The sequence below is a fragment of the Myxine glutinosa genome, chromosome 3 (genome assembly GCF_964187855.1).
Source record: "Myxine glutinosa chromosome 3, kmMyxGlut1.1, whole genome shotgun sequence".
In the NCBI taxonomy this organism is placed as follows: Eukaryota; Metazoa; Chordata; class Myxini; order Myxiniformes; family Myxinidae; genus Myxine; species Myxine glutinosa.
In genome coordinates this window covers 100,962,972-100,981,676 of record NC_136263.1, presented here as the reverse complement: position 1 = coordinate 100,981,676, position 18,705 = coordinate 100,962,972, and the positions used below count along the sequence as shown (strand labels likewise).

The following is an 18,705-nucleotide window of genomic DNA, read 5'->3' as shown; positions in this document are numbered from 1 at the left end:
ATTTTTAAAAATCGACCGAAAAAAAAAATCGAATCGAAAAACCTTTAAAAACATCGACCGTCCTGAAGCTACGTCCGCGTCTGATTTAATCTCCCGATTATATATATGTATGTATGTATGTATATATATATATATATATATATATATATATATATATATATATATATATGTATATATATATGTATATATATATATATATATATATATATATATATATATATATATATATATATATATATATATATATATGTATATATATATTGTTACAGACGCGGCTTAGATGTTATTTACCGAGCGGTTTGGTATGACCACGTCTGCACAAGTTACCCGATTATACCCGAACGTTGACTAATCGCGCTACGCTAGATCAATGAAGGAAAAGACACACGGCTGGGATTAAAATGACACGACACCAGGGATACGGTTCTCAAGACCTCCGGAGGAGGTTATATTAAGGCGGAAGGTTAGATTACAACTACAAGAGGGACATCATAGAAAGACAGGCACTTAGACACACTCTTATATTAACCCCAACAGACGACAGATAAACGGGACAAGGCTGACTCACACGGGGATTGATGGCAAGGAAAGCGGGTATCGATGGCTCAAGGTGCACTCTTGGCTCAAGGACAGGGTACTGTACGGTCCAGTAGATGCAGGGAGGTCACAGCGCTCGGAGGTCACGACTGGTTCTTCCTCTTCAAGCTCGGGGCGCATCTCACGTCACGTCCGGTACGTGGCCGCGTATATCCGGCGGGGAGTGACACGCCCTCGGCTCGTTAGCTCCGCCCCAGATGGAATCGGCTCGTTGCTTCTCATTGGGTGCGTGCGGGGGGGTTACCGGCTCCACCCTTGACGAGGGGCTGACAGGGAGCCCCTTCGTGGTAACCCCGTGGAGCGCATGGTCATGGCGGCTAACCGAGCCGGTGTGAGGACGCACACTCCCCCCACGCGCCGTTGTTGTAGTTGTTGTTGTAGCTGTAGTTGTTGTTGTTGCTGTAGTTGTTGTTGTTGTTGTTGTTTGGGGAAGAAGATGGGAGGAGGTAAGGGAAGGTCCTAAACTCACTACTGGTGCCATATAATCACATTCTGGTGCAACGAAGAGTCAGAATTGATGGAAACGAGTCCTTAACTGACATAGACTAAGAATAACTAGCAAGATGTCCGAAAGTTGTCTACGTGAGATGCGGTGGACCTGGGCACGACATTTAATGGGGGAAAAAGGGGAAGGTCGGTTCTACAGAGTGTTATTTACAGGCAATGGGACTAGGGAATGGGGGGATTGGGGATAGTTGGGGAGTATTGGGGAAATAGGGGAGTATTTACAAGCGGATATTGAGGCCAAGTCCCATATCCGCAACAATATATATATATATATGTATATATATATATATGTACACTACATGGCCAAACGTATGTGGACACACGAACATCACACCCGCATGTGCTCGTCTAACATCTAATTCCAAAATCATGGGCATCAATATTGAGTTGGTCCCCCCCTTTGCTGCTATAACAGCCTCCACTCTTCTGGGAAGGCCTTCCACGAGATGTTGGAACATTGCTACGGGGATATGCTTCCATTCAGCCAGATGAGCATTAGTGAGGTCAGGCACTGATGGGCAATTAGGCCTGGCTCGCAGTCGGCGTTCCAATTCATCCCAAAGGTTTCCGATGGGGTTGAGGTCAGGGTTCTGTGCAGACCAGTCAAATTCTTCCACACTGATGTCGACCAACCATTTCTGTATGGACTTCGCTTTGTGCACAGGTGCATTGTCATGCTGAAACAGGGAAGGGCCTTCCCCAAACTGTTGCCACAAAGTTGGAAGCACACAATCGTATAGAATGTCATTGTAAGCTGTAGTGTTAAGATCTCCCTTCACTGGAACTAAGGGGCCGAGCCCAAAACATGAAAAACAAGCCCAGACCATTATTCTTCCTCCACCAAACTTTACAGTTGGCATTATGCATTTGGGCAGGTAGCGTTCTCCTGGCATCCGCCAAACTCAATTTCGTCCGCCGGACTGTCAGATGGTGAAGCGTGATTCATCACTCCAGAGAATGCGTTTCCACTGCCCCAGAGTCCAATGGCGGCGAGCTTTACACCACTCCAGCCGACGCTTGGCATTGCACGTGATGATCTTAGGCTTGTCTGCGGCTGCTCGGCCATGGAAACCCATTTCATGAAGCTCCCGACGAACAGTTGTTGTGCTGGCGTTGCTTCCAGAGGCAGTTTGGAACTCGGTAGTGAGTGTTGCAACTGAGGACAGACAATTTTTACGCGGTTCAACACTCGGTGGTCCTGTTCAGTGAGCTTGTGTGGCCTACCAGTTCGCGGCTGAGTTTTTGTTGCTCCTCGACATTTCCACTTCACAATAACACTGAAAGTTGACTGGGGCAGCTCTAGCAGGGCAGAAATTTGATGAACTGACTTGTTGGAAAGGTGGCATCCTGTGACGGTGCCACGTTGAAAATCACTGAGCTCTTCAGTGCGGCCCATTCTAGTGCCAATGTTTGTCTATGGAGATTTCATGGCTATGTGCTTGATTATACGTATATACATGTCAGCAATTGGTTTGGCTGAAACAGCCGAATCCACTTATTAGAAGGCGTGTCTGCAATACTTTTGGTCACGTGTGTATGTATACCAGTCACTTTCATCCTTCCTCAACACATGACCAAACCATCTCAACCTGTTCCTTTTCACAGCATCAATCACAGGCTCTATTCCCATCATCTTTCGCAATTCATCATTTGTCTTCCTCTCTCTCAACGATACTCCGCACATCGACCGAACCATTCGCATTTCCACCCTTTCCAGCCTTCGTTGCTGCTCTATGTTCATTACCCATGTCTCGCTCCCATAAATCATAACACTTCTCACACATGCAGCATACACCTTTCCCTTCAGCTTCAACGACACTCCCCTCCTCATCAGCACGCCACTCAGTTCCCGAAACTTCTTCCATGCACATCTCACCCTTGCAACCGTTGCCGAGTCTGATCCACCTTCTCCATTCAGCATGTCTCCGAGGTAGCAAAATGTTTTCACACCTTCCAGCTTCACGCCGTCTCCAAGATCCAACTCAACATTTCCTCCATCTGCAGCTCCCTCTCTGCACACCTGACATTTGAATGTAGCTGCCACACTGGTTAATGACCCTCTCAGACCACTACATTTTTGATGAACCCACTCAGCGCACATTGTACATTGAATGGAGTTCACTCCGACACCCTTCCTGCACACAGCACATGGCCACTTCCCAGTTCTTTCCACCTCACCACATGCTTTACCACTTGCCATCACCTTCGTCTTTCCTATATTCACCTTCAGACCTTTTGTCTCCATACATTCCTTCCACTTGTTCATCTTTTCCTTCAGTCCATCCATACGTTCCGCAATCAACACCAGATCATCTGCATACAACAACTCCCACGGTAAACCCTTCTTTACGTTCTGAGCCAGCACCTCCATCACAGCTACAAATAGTAGTGGACTTAGTACCGACCCCTGATGCACTCCCACCTTCACCTCAAACTCACCACTGTTCCCGTACTTTGTCCTTACAGCTGTGCGCGCTCTTTTGTACATTGCCATCACTACTCTGATCAACCATTCCTCCACTCCTAACTTCCTCAATGTCCATGTCAATACTTCGCATGGAACCCTATCAAATGCTTTCTCCAGATCAACAAACCCAAGAAACAATTTCTTCCTCTTCTCCATGTACTTCTCCTGCAACTGCCTCACAATAAAGAGCGCGTCTGTCGTTCCTCTTCCTGGCATAAATCCAAACTGCATTTCGTCGATCTTAACCTTCTTCCTTATCCTCCTCTCCAACACCCTTTCCAATACCTTCATTCCATGCTCCAATAACTTTATCGCTCGGTACGAGCCACACTCCAGAGGGTCACCTTTCCCCTTGTATAGAGGGACGAGGGTACTCAGTTCCCAACCACTGGAATGCGGCCTTCTTTCACCACCAGATTACAGATCTCTGTCATTCTCTTCACACCCCAACTTCCTGCTCCCTTCAACATATCTCCCACAACTCCCGTCGGCCCTCCCGCTTTTCTACTCTTCATTGCTTTTATCACTTCCTCAACTTCCTTCTCAGTTATCTTCTCTGCCGGTCCTAAAACTGCGTTACTCTCTATGTTGCCATCCCATTCATTCTCTGTATTCAACAGCATTTCCATATATCTTTTCCATCTTCCTTTAATTCCATCTGGGTCCACAACGATTTGTCCCACTTCATCCTTCAAGCAACTCACCCCCATCACATCGCACCTCTCTTTCGCTATCTGCTTTGCAATCCTGAATACCGCTCTCTGACCCTCTTCCGAATCCAAGCTTTCTCCGAACATTTTCCTACATGCCTCCTGCGCCTTTGCTACCTCTTTTTTTTTAGCTCTTTCACGAGCCTCGATTCAGTATACAAAAAAAAAAAAGCCTTCTTGGCTGCCTTATAACTTTCATGCTCTGCTTTTTCTGCTCCCGTACCCTTCGCCTTCTGCCACTCCTTGAACTTCTTCCTCTTCTCGTCAATCCTCTTTCCAACTTCCTCATCCCACCACCATGTTTCCGAGTGCCTCGGTGGTCCTTTTGTCCATCCACATACCTCACCAACGGCTCCCAACAGACTATCTTTCATTGACATCCAACCACGTTCAAGCTCAACCACATCATCCTGTACCCTACTCAGCCTCTCTTTTAATGCCTCCCTTACTGTCACCTCTTTCAACCTCCACACCTTCATTCTCGGTTGGTACTTCACCCGCTGAGCTCGCCTCGCACCTTTCACCCTTATGTCGCAGACAACCAAGTGGTGCTGTCAAACAGCCTCCTCCCCCGGGATCACCTTTATGTCCCAGAGGTGCCCCCTATCTCGCCTATGCACCATCAGGTAGTCAACGGTTGTCGTCGACCCTCCTGACGTGTATGTAACAAGCATATTATCCCCTTTCTGGAATTGAGTATTACAAATCAACAAATCAGCTCCATAAAATCAAACTCCAAAATCCTTTCACCTTCTCCATTTCTCGTACCATATCCGTAACCCCCATGAACTCCCTCAAAACCGTCCATACTCCTTCCCACATGTCCATTTAGGTCTCCTCCTACCACAACAACTTCCTCATCTTTCACATTTTCCATCAGCTTCTCTATCGCACACCAGAACTTGTCCTTCTCTTCATCACTCCGACCAACCTGCGGAGCATATCCCAAGATCACGTTCACCAAGAGCTTTCCAATCATCATTTTCACCATCATCAACCTATCACTCACTCTAGTCACACTCAACACACTGTCTACAAACTCCTCAGAAAACAGGACACCAACACCATTCATGCCCTCTGGGCACCCTTGCCACACAAACTTGTATTTCTGTCCCTGCCTACCCTTCACCATTCTCACACCACTTCCCTTCCATCTCGTCTCTTGCACACAACATATGTCAACTCTTCTTCTGATCAATACTTCCACCACTTCTCCTGATCTCCCTGTCATTGTCCCTACATTCCATGTCCCAAACCTCAGAAACCGATCTCCACTTCGGGCTGTACCCTGCCCATATGTAGTTGTAATTGTCATGGTTCTCTTTTTGAGGCAATGTTTTTATGGCCGGATGCCCTTCCTGCCGCCAACCCTCTTTGTCTCCTCTTACGACACGCAGGGGTACGGTGTACCTATTCTAACCAGGGTACACACCGGGATAAAGTTTTGAATAAAACCAAACGGGTTTAATCCCGAACAAATAAACTGAGAATGAAATCAATAATAACTATATACAATGAAGTAAAATAGATCCGATAAAAACGAAGGCGTCAAGTCACAAGCACAGACGGGGCGAGGGACACAAAATGGCGACTTATCTCTGGTGGCAGCGGTTGAGAGGATGGGCACGGAGCAGGCGATGAGAGGATGGGCTCGGAGCAGGCGATGAGATGAGCAGGACGACGAAGAGATGATGAGGAGAAGAACAGGACCATCAACAGGCAATGGTGGAGGATGATAACACCAAGGCCAAAGCAGGCAGGCAGGATGACCTTAAAGCTCTATAATATGTGTGTGTGTGTGTATATATATATATATATATATATACACACACACACACACACACACACACACACACACACACACACACACACACACACACACACACACACATATGTAACCTAAACACAACGCAAGACACTGCACAGAATCCCAAGACATGAAGGCCCAATGAATAGAGGACGATACTTATTTAACAAAGAAACTAACCATAGGCTATGGGTCACGTGATCCTCATCTGCTGGGACGATCACAACTTCATCCATCTTAAGGTATGGGCTATATACAATCTAACATAACCGGTCTTGATATGTGTCCAAAATATCGAAATTGTGTGTGTAGTTTTAGAGAAGATAGCAAATACCTATTTTGGGGGGTCAAACCTGGACCCACTTTGTCCCCCCCCCCCCCCCCCCCCTCCCGTAGACATCCTTTGACTTCGATTTTCCTAGTGCTGTGAACAAACTTCGGTACATCACGGGTGATGAAGGTTGCGGTCAAGTTTCATCGAAATTGTGTGTGTAGTTTCTGAGAAAAAAAGCAAATTACTATTTTGGGGGGTCAAACCTGGATCCAATTTGACCCCCGGTAAATCCCCTTAAACCCCAATTTTTTATTTTTTAAAATGCCGTGAACAAACTTTAGTCACAATACAACAAATATCATTTGTGCCAAGTTTGGTCACAATCCCTTCAGCGGATTCGGAGAAGAAGTTGCAAGTGTTTACGGACTGACGGACGGACAACGCGCCATTGCATAAGCTCCCCGGAACTTCGTTCCAGGTGAGCTAAAAACACGAATTTATTAACAAGGGCAAGGCGACCACAGTAGGTAATGAATGATCTACGTGGTAGAGATGGAGATTAATGTGATGCAACCCACTTAGCTAGACACAGACAGACTCGATGCCGAATTGTAGGATAATGTTGTAATGCCAGAATCGTATAGAAAGCATACAGGACAGGACAGAACAGAGTGAGACGGATGGAAGGGATGTGGCTTTTACTTTAGAGAGAGGCCAGGAGGCACAGTGTGGCATGCTGGTCAGGGTACTGACAGTCATACTGCTTATGCTGGCTTGTACTCATGGCTCAACACCAACTCTCACATAGATTGCGTTCCTCTTTTATTAGATACTGATTTCACTCCGACTAGGGCAAATTATCCTCTGGTACGTCTTCCACTGCGACTGCAGACTCGAACTGCCTAAATACAGCTGCAGAATGCCTTTAAAAGAGCATCACATACCACATTATCAGAATCTTCCAATTAGCTGCGCTTCAGGCCATGTGGCCCCTTTGCCTGGGGCGTCGCTCATAGTGATGCCCTGCGCCGACTGCTCCCCTCCCATTCCCCAGTCACCACACACTAGTGAGGAACTAACAAACAAGATAAGGCAATAATAAAGGGCATGGCCCCACACGCCAGATAACGGTGGCCATGATGCTATGGCATAGTAGACCAGACTCGACAAGGAAGTGGGTGAAGAAGAAAAACAGGAGGCTTTGTAGGGTGATTGTTTTCTCTTAGTACAAATGATCCTAGCAGCGCTAACTTGGGGCACAACAGGACATCTTATTCTAATATTGACAATAAACTAACCGTAAGTAACCCCGAAGCCATTTTCTTAACTATATACAGTCGTGGCCAAAAATATTGGCACCCTTGCACTTTTTTCAAATAACTCACAATTTTCCCTAAAAATAAGTTGAAATTCACGAAAAGTATTTGGTCTCCACAATTATTTATTTCACCGTTAACATTACAGAACCTTTGTTTTTGATTCAGAACTTAATATATCCTTTTAAATCAGAAAATAAATAGAAATGGCAGTGACAAAATTATTGACACCCTCGACTTACTATTTGGTAGCACAGACTTTGGACAAAATAACTGCAGTCAAGTGCTTACGATAGCCATGAATGAGCTTCCTACACCTCTCTACTGGCAGTTTGGCCCACTCTTCTTGTGAAAACTGCTCCAGTTCTCCCAGATTTGAAGGGTGCCTTCTCCCAACTGCTGTTTTCAGATCTCCCCACAGGTGTTCAATGGGATTTAGATCTGGACTCATTGCTGGTCACTTCAGAACAGTCCAGTGTTTTGTCTTGAACCATTCCTGGGTATTTTAAAAGTGTATTTGGGGTTATTGTCCTGCTCAAAACCCATGACCTTCGACGGAGACCCCGCTTTCTGACACTGGGTTCAACATTGTGCTACAAAATGCTTTGGTAATCTCCTGATGTCGTGATGCCATGCACACATTCAAGGCACCCAGTGCCAGAGGCAGCATAGCACCCCAAAACATCACTGAACCTGCTCCATCTTTGACTGTAGGGAAGGTGTTCTTTTCTTTGAAGGCATCATTTTGTTTTCTGTAAACATAGAGATGATGTGCTTTACCAAAAAGCTATAATTTGGTCTCATCTGTCCACAGGACATTCTCCCAGAAGGATTTTGGCTTGTTCGGGTGTGTTTTGGCAAACTCCAGTCAGGCTTTCTCATGTCTCTCTCCTAGCAGCAGTGGGGGTCCTCCTGGATATCCTTTCATTGAGGTGGTGATGGATGGTGCGAGTTGAAACTGTCTTACTTTGTGTCTGAAGGTCAGCTTGAATCTGATTGCCAATTGATCAAGGTGCTTTCTCCACCATTCTAACAATCCTTCGCTGCAATCTTCGATCAAGTTTTCTCTTGCGGCCACGTCCAGGGAGGTTGGCTACAGTGCCATGGGCCTTAAACTTCCTGATAACATTGTGTACGGTGGAAACAGGATCATCAAGCTCTCTGGAGATGGACTTGTAGCCTTGAGATTGCCCATGCTTGGCTACAAACTTGTGTCTGACCATTTTAGGACTTCTGTGTGGAATAAGCTAAGATTTAGTGATTTCTTTTTCAGCTTTTTTGTTTTGCTTCACTGTAAACTAGACATTCATATGTGGATACCAAAATATTTTTTTATTTCAACAATTTCTTGGGAGAAATGGTGAAATATTTGAAAAACAAATGCAAGGGTGCCAATATTTTTAGCCACGACTGTACATATTTTGCCCCCACCTTGTGGTCTTTGGGCAGATATGGATCGAGAGGTTTTTGCTCTCGAGAAAGGTTAATGGAGGAATGGGCTGTGAGTTTCTGTGTTGCTCACTGAAATGTTTGGTAATAAAATGCTTTTCTAGCTTATTGAGATAACTGAGATGAATGTGAGTAGTTGAGGGGAATGTTGTCGACCGTTTTGTCCCTGAATGTCCATGACCTAGCTGAAAAGGATAATAACAAAACGAATTGCAGTCACTATTTCACATGATTATTTCGCCATTCTGCTGCTTTTTTCCACCTTCAGGAATATGAGGAGCGCACTGGTCGGACTTTACAGAGCAACGGTTCACAGCATCCCCTGAAAAAGCAGCAACAATGGGTATCACCGAGGAAACCGTTATCCTTTGAACCCTTGTCTACTACTGCTCTCATCTTGGAGAACAGGCCTCCGTGAGTCTCGCTTTTCGTAAAAACTGCAAATGTTAAAAATGAAATTGATATCAAGAATGGAGCAAAGAATTTTGGACCGGATATGTCCTGTCCCTCTGTTATTTGTTCCTTGTGTTGTTGATCATATTGTTAAATCATTCCCATGTCTTTTCTGCAATTGCTCTCAGCAAGCCCCGCTTGCCCTCTCGGCACATCTGGCTACCCTATTGGTGCTCCGGCTGCTCTCTCGGCGCACCCTTCCACCCCTGCCGCGCACTCCTCTACCGCTGCACACCTATGTATTCGTTTGATAATCTTTCTTTGACCGTGTACTTTGGTATTGGGGCCTTTGTGCTCCACCTATCTTGTGCTGTTGGTTTGGACTATCATTTGTGCCAAATAAAATTCATTTGTTTAATGCTAATGTGAAAAGGGTGTGAGGCACCCTTTTTGAATTGACAGTGAATGAAAATTTTCCATATTTCACATGGACAATAAAAAAGAATTAAATTAGCCATGCATATTTTTCAGATAATACTGCATTGTTGTTTCTTAACGTAATGTAAACCAACAAAATGTAAACCCACAACAGTGAACCTTCATCTTGCATCTTAACTGATTTTCAATAACTATGTTTACTTTTAACATTGCAGCAACTTACCAGCAAAGTGTGTGCAAGAGGCACAGAGGCATCGCCGGGAGTACGAGGAGATGGTGGCTCAAGCACGCAAGAGAGGCAAGATTATACATGCTTTACTTTAGCCATCACACTTTCTCTGGCAACCTATCTACTAAGTTTCATCTGAATCTGCCCACAAGTTTTTGAAATATCCTGAAATAATCCCCTCCCCCGCCCCCTGTCTATACCACACACTTACCCGTGTGTACCAGCTATAGAAAGGCAATGCCATCATTGTCCCCTAGTAGACTCGACATCAGTTCATACTTGGCAAAATGACAATACATGACGGTATACTTATGCACATCATTTTGTCTCGTGATACGATCAAAGATGGCCGACTGGCAGCCATTTTAGCTGTAAAAAACCCGATGTTGAACACGTCCTCAACCATTTCTCAGACATGCATATACCGATCTTCTACAAATTTGGCACACAGATAAGGAATGATGGGTTACATATGCACGTCATTTCTTTGAGATCAGGTCCAATATGGCGGACTGGCGTCCATTTTTGTTACTTAAACATGTCCCCATACATTTATTGGACATGCAAGGTCCCATTTTCTTGAAACTGGGCACAAAGACATGAGTATGCATTTGCAGAAGATTTTGTTTTGTAATCTGATCAAAGATGGCGACTGACGGCCTTTAACTCAGTACAGCAAAATTACGAAAACCACATCACCTGGTGTTTGCCTAATGGTGAGGGTGGGGTGGTGGGCTTGGGATCCGAAGGTCCTGCGTTTGAAACCCGTTGAATTAACACCAGGTGGGGGTGACTCAGCTTGTCATCCTTCCGAGGTCGGCAAAATGAGTACCAGATAACTGATTATAGAGTGGCATTGCATCAGCGGCGGACGCGCCAACAGAAAAATGATGCAACCATCAGCCGGGTGGCTGCACACGAACCACCAACCACTAAAACCACGGTGGGGGCTATGACATTTTATGTCTTTTGATTCTTGTTATATCGGTTGTGAGCTGTCTCTTCTGGGACTTGGGTTTGTGTTAGGTTAGGGTTAGGGTTGTTTATTCAATAGAAACATTAGAAACACTATATTCAATAGAAACAAAGTAAAGTAAAAAATAAAATCCAGTTTTCCTTTAATTATGCATTTTCTCGTGCACATGGACATGCTATTGTGTTGCAACTACAACACTCTCTCACATCTTTCTCAATGGCATGCAATTATTAAGGACCTGCAAAAGTACCCTGTATTGCCGGGTAACAATGAGTTGCTCCCTGACGGGAATATGAAGGGAGGGGGGAAGGGAGGAGGGCGGGAGAGGGAGGGTTAGTATTTCACACAAAATTATTAGTCAATAAAAAAAGGGTACTTAAAAACAAAAAAGGAGCCATGTCTACTGTAATGCCATGGCTTGCAAAAGCAGCCTGAATAGCATTCACCAGGTGGTGTTTAATCATATTCAAAAAGGGTGTTATAACACACCCAAACTTCCCCGGCCTTGTGACTAATTAATTAAGTACACAGGTATTTCTGACTTCATTTGTGGAGCCCTCACCAAGCGGCTTAAGCACTCCAGCAAGCATTCCAAAAAAATGGGTGATAAGGAACGGCTGGCTTGGCAAGCGATAGCAAGCTGATTGTTTCTGATTGAAATGGCCAAGGAATTTAAAAAACAGATCGCAGGTACAGTGGAGTGACACCCTATCCCTTGGAAGTATGAATTAAGTGAAAAACTGTTATTAAGTTAAACTAGCAACGGTACCCGCCCTACGGGCGGGGCTTCAATTGGGAGGCCCAAATGAAAAGGCTAAATATCAGAAATTGAAGGCTTTTTTTCTTTTAAACGATTTATATAAACATCCGTTAAATCTCGATCGGTGCAGACGTTTGTGCGGCACCCGGGAAAATAACGTCATGTGGGAGCAAGTATCAACAGGATGTGGCAGTGTGAGAGTCCATGTTTCTGATCCTCCTTCATGCCAAAGTAGCCCACCACTTCTCCAAGCATTCCGCTCTTCAGATCCGCCATGAGAGATTTAAGCTTGATACTGAAGACGTGTGCAGTTAGTCCTCCCGATGACGTATGTACTCCCGATACGTGTTTCCTTCATTGTAAAAACTACCAAATCAACAGTTAAAAGGATTTTGAGCCGATCGGTGTTTCGGCCTTGGCAAGATCGATGGAGACAGCGATCTGTTAGCGTATACACCGCCCAAATAGCTATGTGGAATTCTCTCATGTAGAGATTAAACTCACGTCATTTGAACTTTGGCCGAGGTCATTATTTACTTTTAGTGATGTTTATATACGAATGATGTTTAATGATGTTTATATTGGTTTTGGGTCGTCCTTTCCGCATATCTCGTGGGGTTGTGAGTTGGAGAGACGGCCGTGATGGCGGGGAGGGGGTTGGAATTCTCTCAAGCAGGGATTCAACCCCTGTCCTTAAAAAAGGTCTTTGTCCGAGGTCACCGAGTCCGATCGGTGCAGCTGTGCAGCGATCGGTGCAGCCGTTTGTGCGGCACTCGGGAAAACAACATTGTCACAATGAACGTTATGCGAATGCGAATGTTATGCGGGAGTCCAAACCTGAGAATGCTGGAGACCAAAGCTGAAATTGGGAAAACTAAATAGCCTATTTTACTCCTGGAGATCCCAGGATTACCCACCCAAAATATCGTTGCGATCGGTTCAGCAGTTTTTACGGTACCTTTGAACGGACAGACAGAGACAGACAGACGGACGGACATTTGGTGAATTATAGTAAGATTTAAAAAAACCTAAACCCAGAAGGAGAATGACAGCCTCGGTTAAATAAATGACTATATACACTTGGTTATAAAAATCCCAAGGAATGGTAAATTTTGTTGATTTTACTCCAGATTTGGACATTATTCAGTCTACAGAATCCAATCCTCATATCCGAATACAGATTTTGATGATATGCTTCAATTTTGTTGTGACAATCGATCGTGTTTCCAAGGCAAGGCACGTTTGAATAGGCCGAAACAAAATGGGGGCTTAAGAACCGTGCGAGTGGCAGTGGGCTGACCAAGATGGCGGGCCGCCATATTGGTAAGGCTTTTTTGGGTGTTTTTTCCTTCTGAGCACCTCGTTAATAATCTTCAAAAAGGGTGTTATAACACACCCAAACACCCAGTTTTCATCATTGCAATCTGTTGGAGGTCCAGGTGTATGCATGCAAAGTTTGGGGCCGCTAGGTTTCATGGTTATGGAGTTATGGAGGAGATGGATGGACGGACTGACGGATGGACACTGCCTTTTATTATTAAAGATTGTTCATGGCTGCAGTTTTTCCTCAACTTCACGTTTGCACACAAATGTTTGCTAGTTACCCTCGCCAGAGGAGGGGGTATTGCATTTGAGTCCGTTTGTCTGTTTGTCTGTCTGTTTGTCCGCACAGAATAAATCTGATTTTCTCTGCAACCGTTGGTTAGATTGACAGGAAATTTTCACCATCGGTGCAACTCCACCTGTAGAATGTTTTTAATGACAATTATGACGTCATAGGTCATGTGGTTTGGCCGCCATCTTGGAAAAATCGAAAAACTTTGCACCTCTATATGTCGGAAAGCGCTGAATAGAAAACATTGAGACACGGCTCATTGTAAAGAACTCTCCATGGGGAATAAAATATGTAAATTATGATGTCATAGGTGCCTCCATTATGATGTCATAATTCGACAAGTACAAAACTTCGTCCTATCAAGATGAAATTTCTTGAGCATAATCTAGGAATAAATTAGTTTAGAAAAAAAAGATGATGACGTCATTGATCACATGGTTCGGCCGCCATATTTGTTTTAACACAAAAGCCTTAAAAACCATTGAAAATACTTCCTGGTGAGGGTTTGCAATCTCTGATTGCTCTTTCTTGTTCTAGATGTTATAATTTGCTCGTTCTGGTCTGTGTTCAGAGTTTTTGTTTAAAATTGATATTGGCTTTCCTTCATTGCAAAATCTTAACTGTTGCTTTTCTGTGTTGACAGAGTTGAAAGAGTCACAGAAACGCAAGAAGAAAATGAAAGAGCGATGTAAGATAGAGGATGGCATATCCAATTCTGTGATGACCTGGAACACAGAGATTCTACCCAACTGGGAAACATTGTAAGCCACCTCTGGGACATTATATAAAAACCTTTTAGAATGGCACCGTGATGTCTCAAATTGCATTGTGGTAATCCTTGCTTTGCATTATTGAGGTTTCACTTTTGTTCTGAGGTGCAGCCATTGTACATTAAACATGTGCAGGAATTTCTTCAAATTCCACAAAATGTTTGAAATAATCCAGGATAGCACTTTCAACATGTTATGCCATTGAGATTCATATGAAATCCTTTGTAAAATTTCTTACCTTTCAGTTGGAATCAAAACAGCCTTCAACAACAAACAGTTTAAAAAAAACAAAGCATTCAAAGAAGTTTGAATCAAAAATTATTAAATAAAAAGGTAGTGTTAATGCTGTATTTTGTGAAGCAATTTTGGGTGAGGTCTTATCTGGAATATTGTGTACAGTTTTGGTCACAACTTCTGAAGAAGGATAGAGAGGGTACAGCATCTGTCACTGAGAGCATGGTACAACATCTGTCATAGAGTACAGCATCAAGCTACGATATTAATTCCAGGGCCGAGTTTGACTAATCCATGAGAAACATTTGAAGAAGACGTGTTTTTATACATTGGAAAGGGGGTGATTGCGAGGGGATCTGAATGAGATGATTCAGATAATCAAGGGTGTTGACAAGATAGGTAAAGTGGAGGTTTTCATCAGATTTTGGCACTGTTAGAACCAGGGGGCATAACTTGAGCATAAAAAAAGATGATAGTTAGGACAGTTTTAAGGCAGGCGCCATTCTGTCGGAGAGTGGTTAATGCATGGAATGACCCCTCTGCCCTCCTCCTCTCTCCCCTGGAAAGGTAGTGGCAGTCGGGTGGGTGGATTGGGATGTATATGGGATTTGGATATGCACCTGGATGCATTGGAGAGAGGTGTATGAGTATACTGGGTTGTGTGGATGGTCGGTAGCTTGTGCGTGAATGGGTGACGATACTGGGATTGGTGCAACGCTCCCTCTTTCTGTTCTCTTCACCCTCTCTTTTGCTTAAGGTCATCTGCCATCTGCTTAGAAATCAGCCAACATCACCGCTTTGCACAAAAAAGGTGCAAAAACAGATCCTAGCAACTACAGACCAATCAGCCTTCTCCCAATTATCAGCAAAGTCATGGAATCCATCATTGCTTCAGATATGAAATCTTTCCTCTTCTCCAATGGCTTGATCTCTGACCATCAATTTGGTTTCAGACCTGGTCACTCTACTCTGGACATGCTGCTTCTGCTTTCTCAACAATGGATGGAGGTCCTCAACGCCAAACAGGAAATTAGAGCTGTCTCCCTTGACATTTCACGTGCCTTCGATACGGTCTGGCACCCCGCTCTGCTCACCAAACTCTCCTCCTTTGGTATCCATGGAAACCTCCACGCATGGCTGGCGGACTTCCTCTCTGGTCGTAGTCAACGTGTGGCCCTGAATGGGTTTCTCTCATCTCCTCTTCCTGTTCAGGCTGGAGTTCCCCAAGGCAGTGTTCTGGGCCCTGTGCTTTTTTTTTTTTTTTTTTTTTTTTGTATACAAGATCGAGGCTCGTGAAAAAGCGAACATTTATCACACAGAAAGACAAACCGACAAACCGACACATAACCGACAAACCGACACATAAAACAAATAACATCGGGAGCGGTAGACAAGATGGGGGAGAGAGGGGGAAGGACACAAACGCAACATTTGAGAGCAGGAACCGAGAGACATGGAGACATCGAGAGATCTGTGGGAGGGAGAGGGCTTTGGGGGGGAGGCATGGGAAAGGGGGTGGGAGAGGCATAAAACATATGGACACTGCCAGGACTACCAGGAAAGAAGTTGGAATTACAAACAAGGTGGATCTGGGGTGAATTAGTGGGGGTAGAAAAGATCAAGGTTTTGGATGGGGGAAGATAAGAGATGGTGGTGAACAGCTGTTTTAAAGACCTGGAGGGAGGAGTGGGATTGAAGGGAGTGTGGGAGTTTGTTCCAGAGGCGGGAGAAAAGAGGAATGAAGGAGTGAAGGTGAGCAGAGAGCCGAGATTTCGGCAGTTTAACCATCAGAGGCTTGCTGGCAGATCTTGTGTGACCTGTAGGAATATTTGGGGGACAGAGCACAGAGAGAGCTGGGGGAGCAAGGCCGGAGAGGAGTCGGTAGAAGACAGAAAGACCACCTACCTGCCTGCGGTGAGTGAGTGAAAGGCCCTCAGAGATAGCTTCATCGCGGGAGATTCCAATGATTCTGAAAGCTTTGGTTTCAACAGCGTGAAGCCGAGCTCGGTGTGAGGCAGGAGCACCAGCCCAGAGGGGAGAGCAGTATTCCATTGAGCTGCGGATGAAAGCCTTGTATGTGGTGAGGAGCTGAGGTGTGCCTAGGAAGGACTTTGCACGACGGGGGATTTTCTGGTCTTCATCAATGATCTCTCTGACTCTTGAAAATCCTCTCTATCTCTTTGCTGACGACTCTACTCTCTGTTGCTCCATTCCTCATCCCTCAGATCAGCAGTCTGCAGCCTCCTCACTCTGCAGACCTGGACAAAATCACAGACTGGGCAAAGAAATGGAACATGTCTTTCAATCCTGACAAATCTCACACTCTTACGATGTCTCTCCGAAAAGACCGACTGGACAACCCTCCCATCCACTTTCTGAATAATCCTCTCCAAGAAGTTCTGTCACTCAATCTTTTGGGTCTCACTATCTGCCATGATCTTTCCTGGGAAAACCACATTTCAAATCTGGCCTCCAAAGCCAGTCGCCAACTGGGCATCCTCCGTCGTGCGAAGTCCTTCCTTGGTACACCTGAGCTCCTCACCACTTACAAGGCTTTCATCCCCAGCTCTATGGAATACTGCTCTCCCCTCTGGTCTGATGCTCCTGCCTCACACCTAGCTCGTCTTCACGCTGTTGAAACCAAAGCGTTCAGAATCATTGGAATCTCCCGCGATGAAGCTAACTCCAAGGGCCTTTCACTCACTCACCGCAGGCAGGTTGGTGGTCTTTCCGTCTTCTACCGACTCCTCTCTGGCCTTGCCCCCCCAGCTCTCTCTGGGCTTTGTCCCCCAAATATTCCTACAGGTCGCACAAGATCTGCCTGCAACCCTCTTATGGTTAAACTGCCAAAATCAAGACTTTATGCTCACCTTCACTCCTTCAGTCCTCTTTTCTCCCACCTCTGGAACAAACTCCCTCACTCTCTTCAATCCCACTCCACCCTCCAGGTCTTTAAAACAGCTGTTCACCACCATCTCTTATCTTCCCCCATCCAAAACCTTGATCTTTTCTACCACCGCTAATTTAGGTCCCCTTGTGTTTTATACCTCTCCCCCCCCCCCCCCCCTTCCCACGCCCCCTCCCCCCAAGCCCTCTCCCTCCCACACTTCTCCCTGCTCTCAAATGTTGTGTTTGTGTGCTTCCCCTTCTCTCCCCATCTTGTCTTACGCTCCCTCTTTTTGTATATTTTGTTTGTCTGGTTGATTTGTTTGTGAAATAAATGTTAGCTCTTTCACGAGCCTCGATTCAGTATTCAAAAAAAACCAAAAAAACCCCCCGCATGATGGGCCAAAGTCCGTTGTGTATCCTTGTGCCTTTTGAAAACACGTTTTTTTTTGGTTTTTTTTTAATACAGTACAGTCATATGAAATGGTTATTTCCTGCCTTAATATATATATATCTAAAAGAATGTTTTTGTTTGTTACTTGCAAAATCGAAGATTTTTTCAAGTATATTGGTCGGTTGCGTTTGTGGTTCTGTCCGTCTGTCTGTTTGTCGCCGGCCTACAGGTCACAATTCTAAACCGATCGTCACGAAACTTCACCAAGTTGTATAGGTCGTCCCAATTGAGAAGCCTATTGTTTTTGGGGTCAAAAGGTCAACATAGGCCAAAGGTCACCAACTTTGCCAAATTTCTAAAATCCTCAATTTTCATCCGATTGACTTGAAATTTGAAGAGGACTTGCATATCTGGTCACTGAATTCAACCACCAAGTATATTTGAGGTCAACATTGGCCAAAAGGTCAACATACGCTAAATTTCTAAAATCCTCAATTTTCATCCGATTGACTTGAAATTTGAAGAGAACTTGCATATCTGGTCACTGAATTCAACAACCAAGTATTTTTGAGGTCAACATAGGCCAAAAGGTCAACATAGGCCAAAAGGTCAACATAGGCCAAAAGGTCAACATAGGCCAAATTTCTAAAATCCTCAATTTTCATCCAATTGACTTGACATTTGAAGATGACTTGCATATCTGGTCACTGAATTCAACAAGAAATTATATTTTAGGTGAACATAGGCCAAAAGGTCAACATAGGCCGAATTTCAAAAATCGCCAATTTTCATCCTCATTCAATTTCATCATCAGAATTGAACAGCATTTGCACATTGAGTCACTAAATAGGGAAACTATTTTTGAGGTCAAAAGGTCCAAGGT

General features: G+C 44.7%; 1 protein-coding gene across 11 annotated transcripts in view; it reads left to right on the top strand.

Moving 5' to 3' along the window:
* Nucleotides 1-18,705, top strand: part of LOC137423325 (TBC1 domain family member 14) — a 150,202-nt gene that overhangs the window by 53,371 nt on the left and 78,126 nt on the right. For 10 of the 11 annotated variants that reach the window (XM_078774323.1, XM_078774325.1, XM_068110353.2 and 7 more), the window contains 3 exons: nucleotides 9,396-9,541; nucleotides 10,174-10,256; nucleotides 14,182-14,299. In XM_078774323.1, coding sequence (XP_078630449.1) covers nucleotides 9,396-9,541; nucleotides 10,174-10,256; nucleotides 14,182-14,299 — 347 coding nt within the window. Of the gene's footprint in view, nucleotides 1-6,484; nucleotides 6,841-9,395; nucleotides 9,542-10,173; nucleotides 10,257-14,181; nucleotides 14,300-18,705 lie in introns of those variants that run through there. The other variant, XM_078774330.1, reaches the window with a different exon arrangement.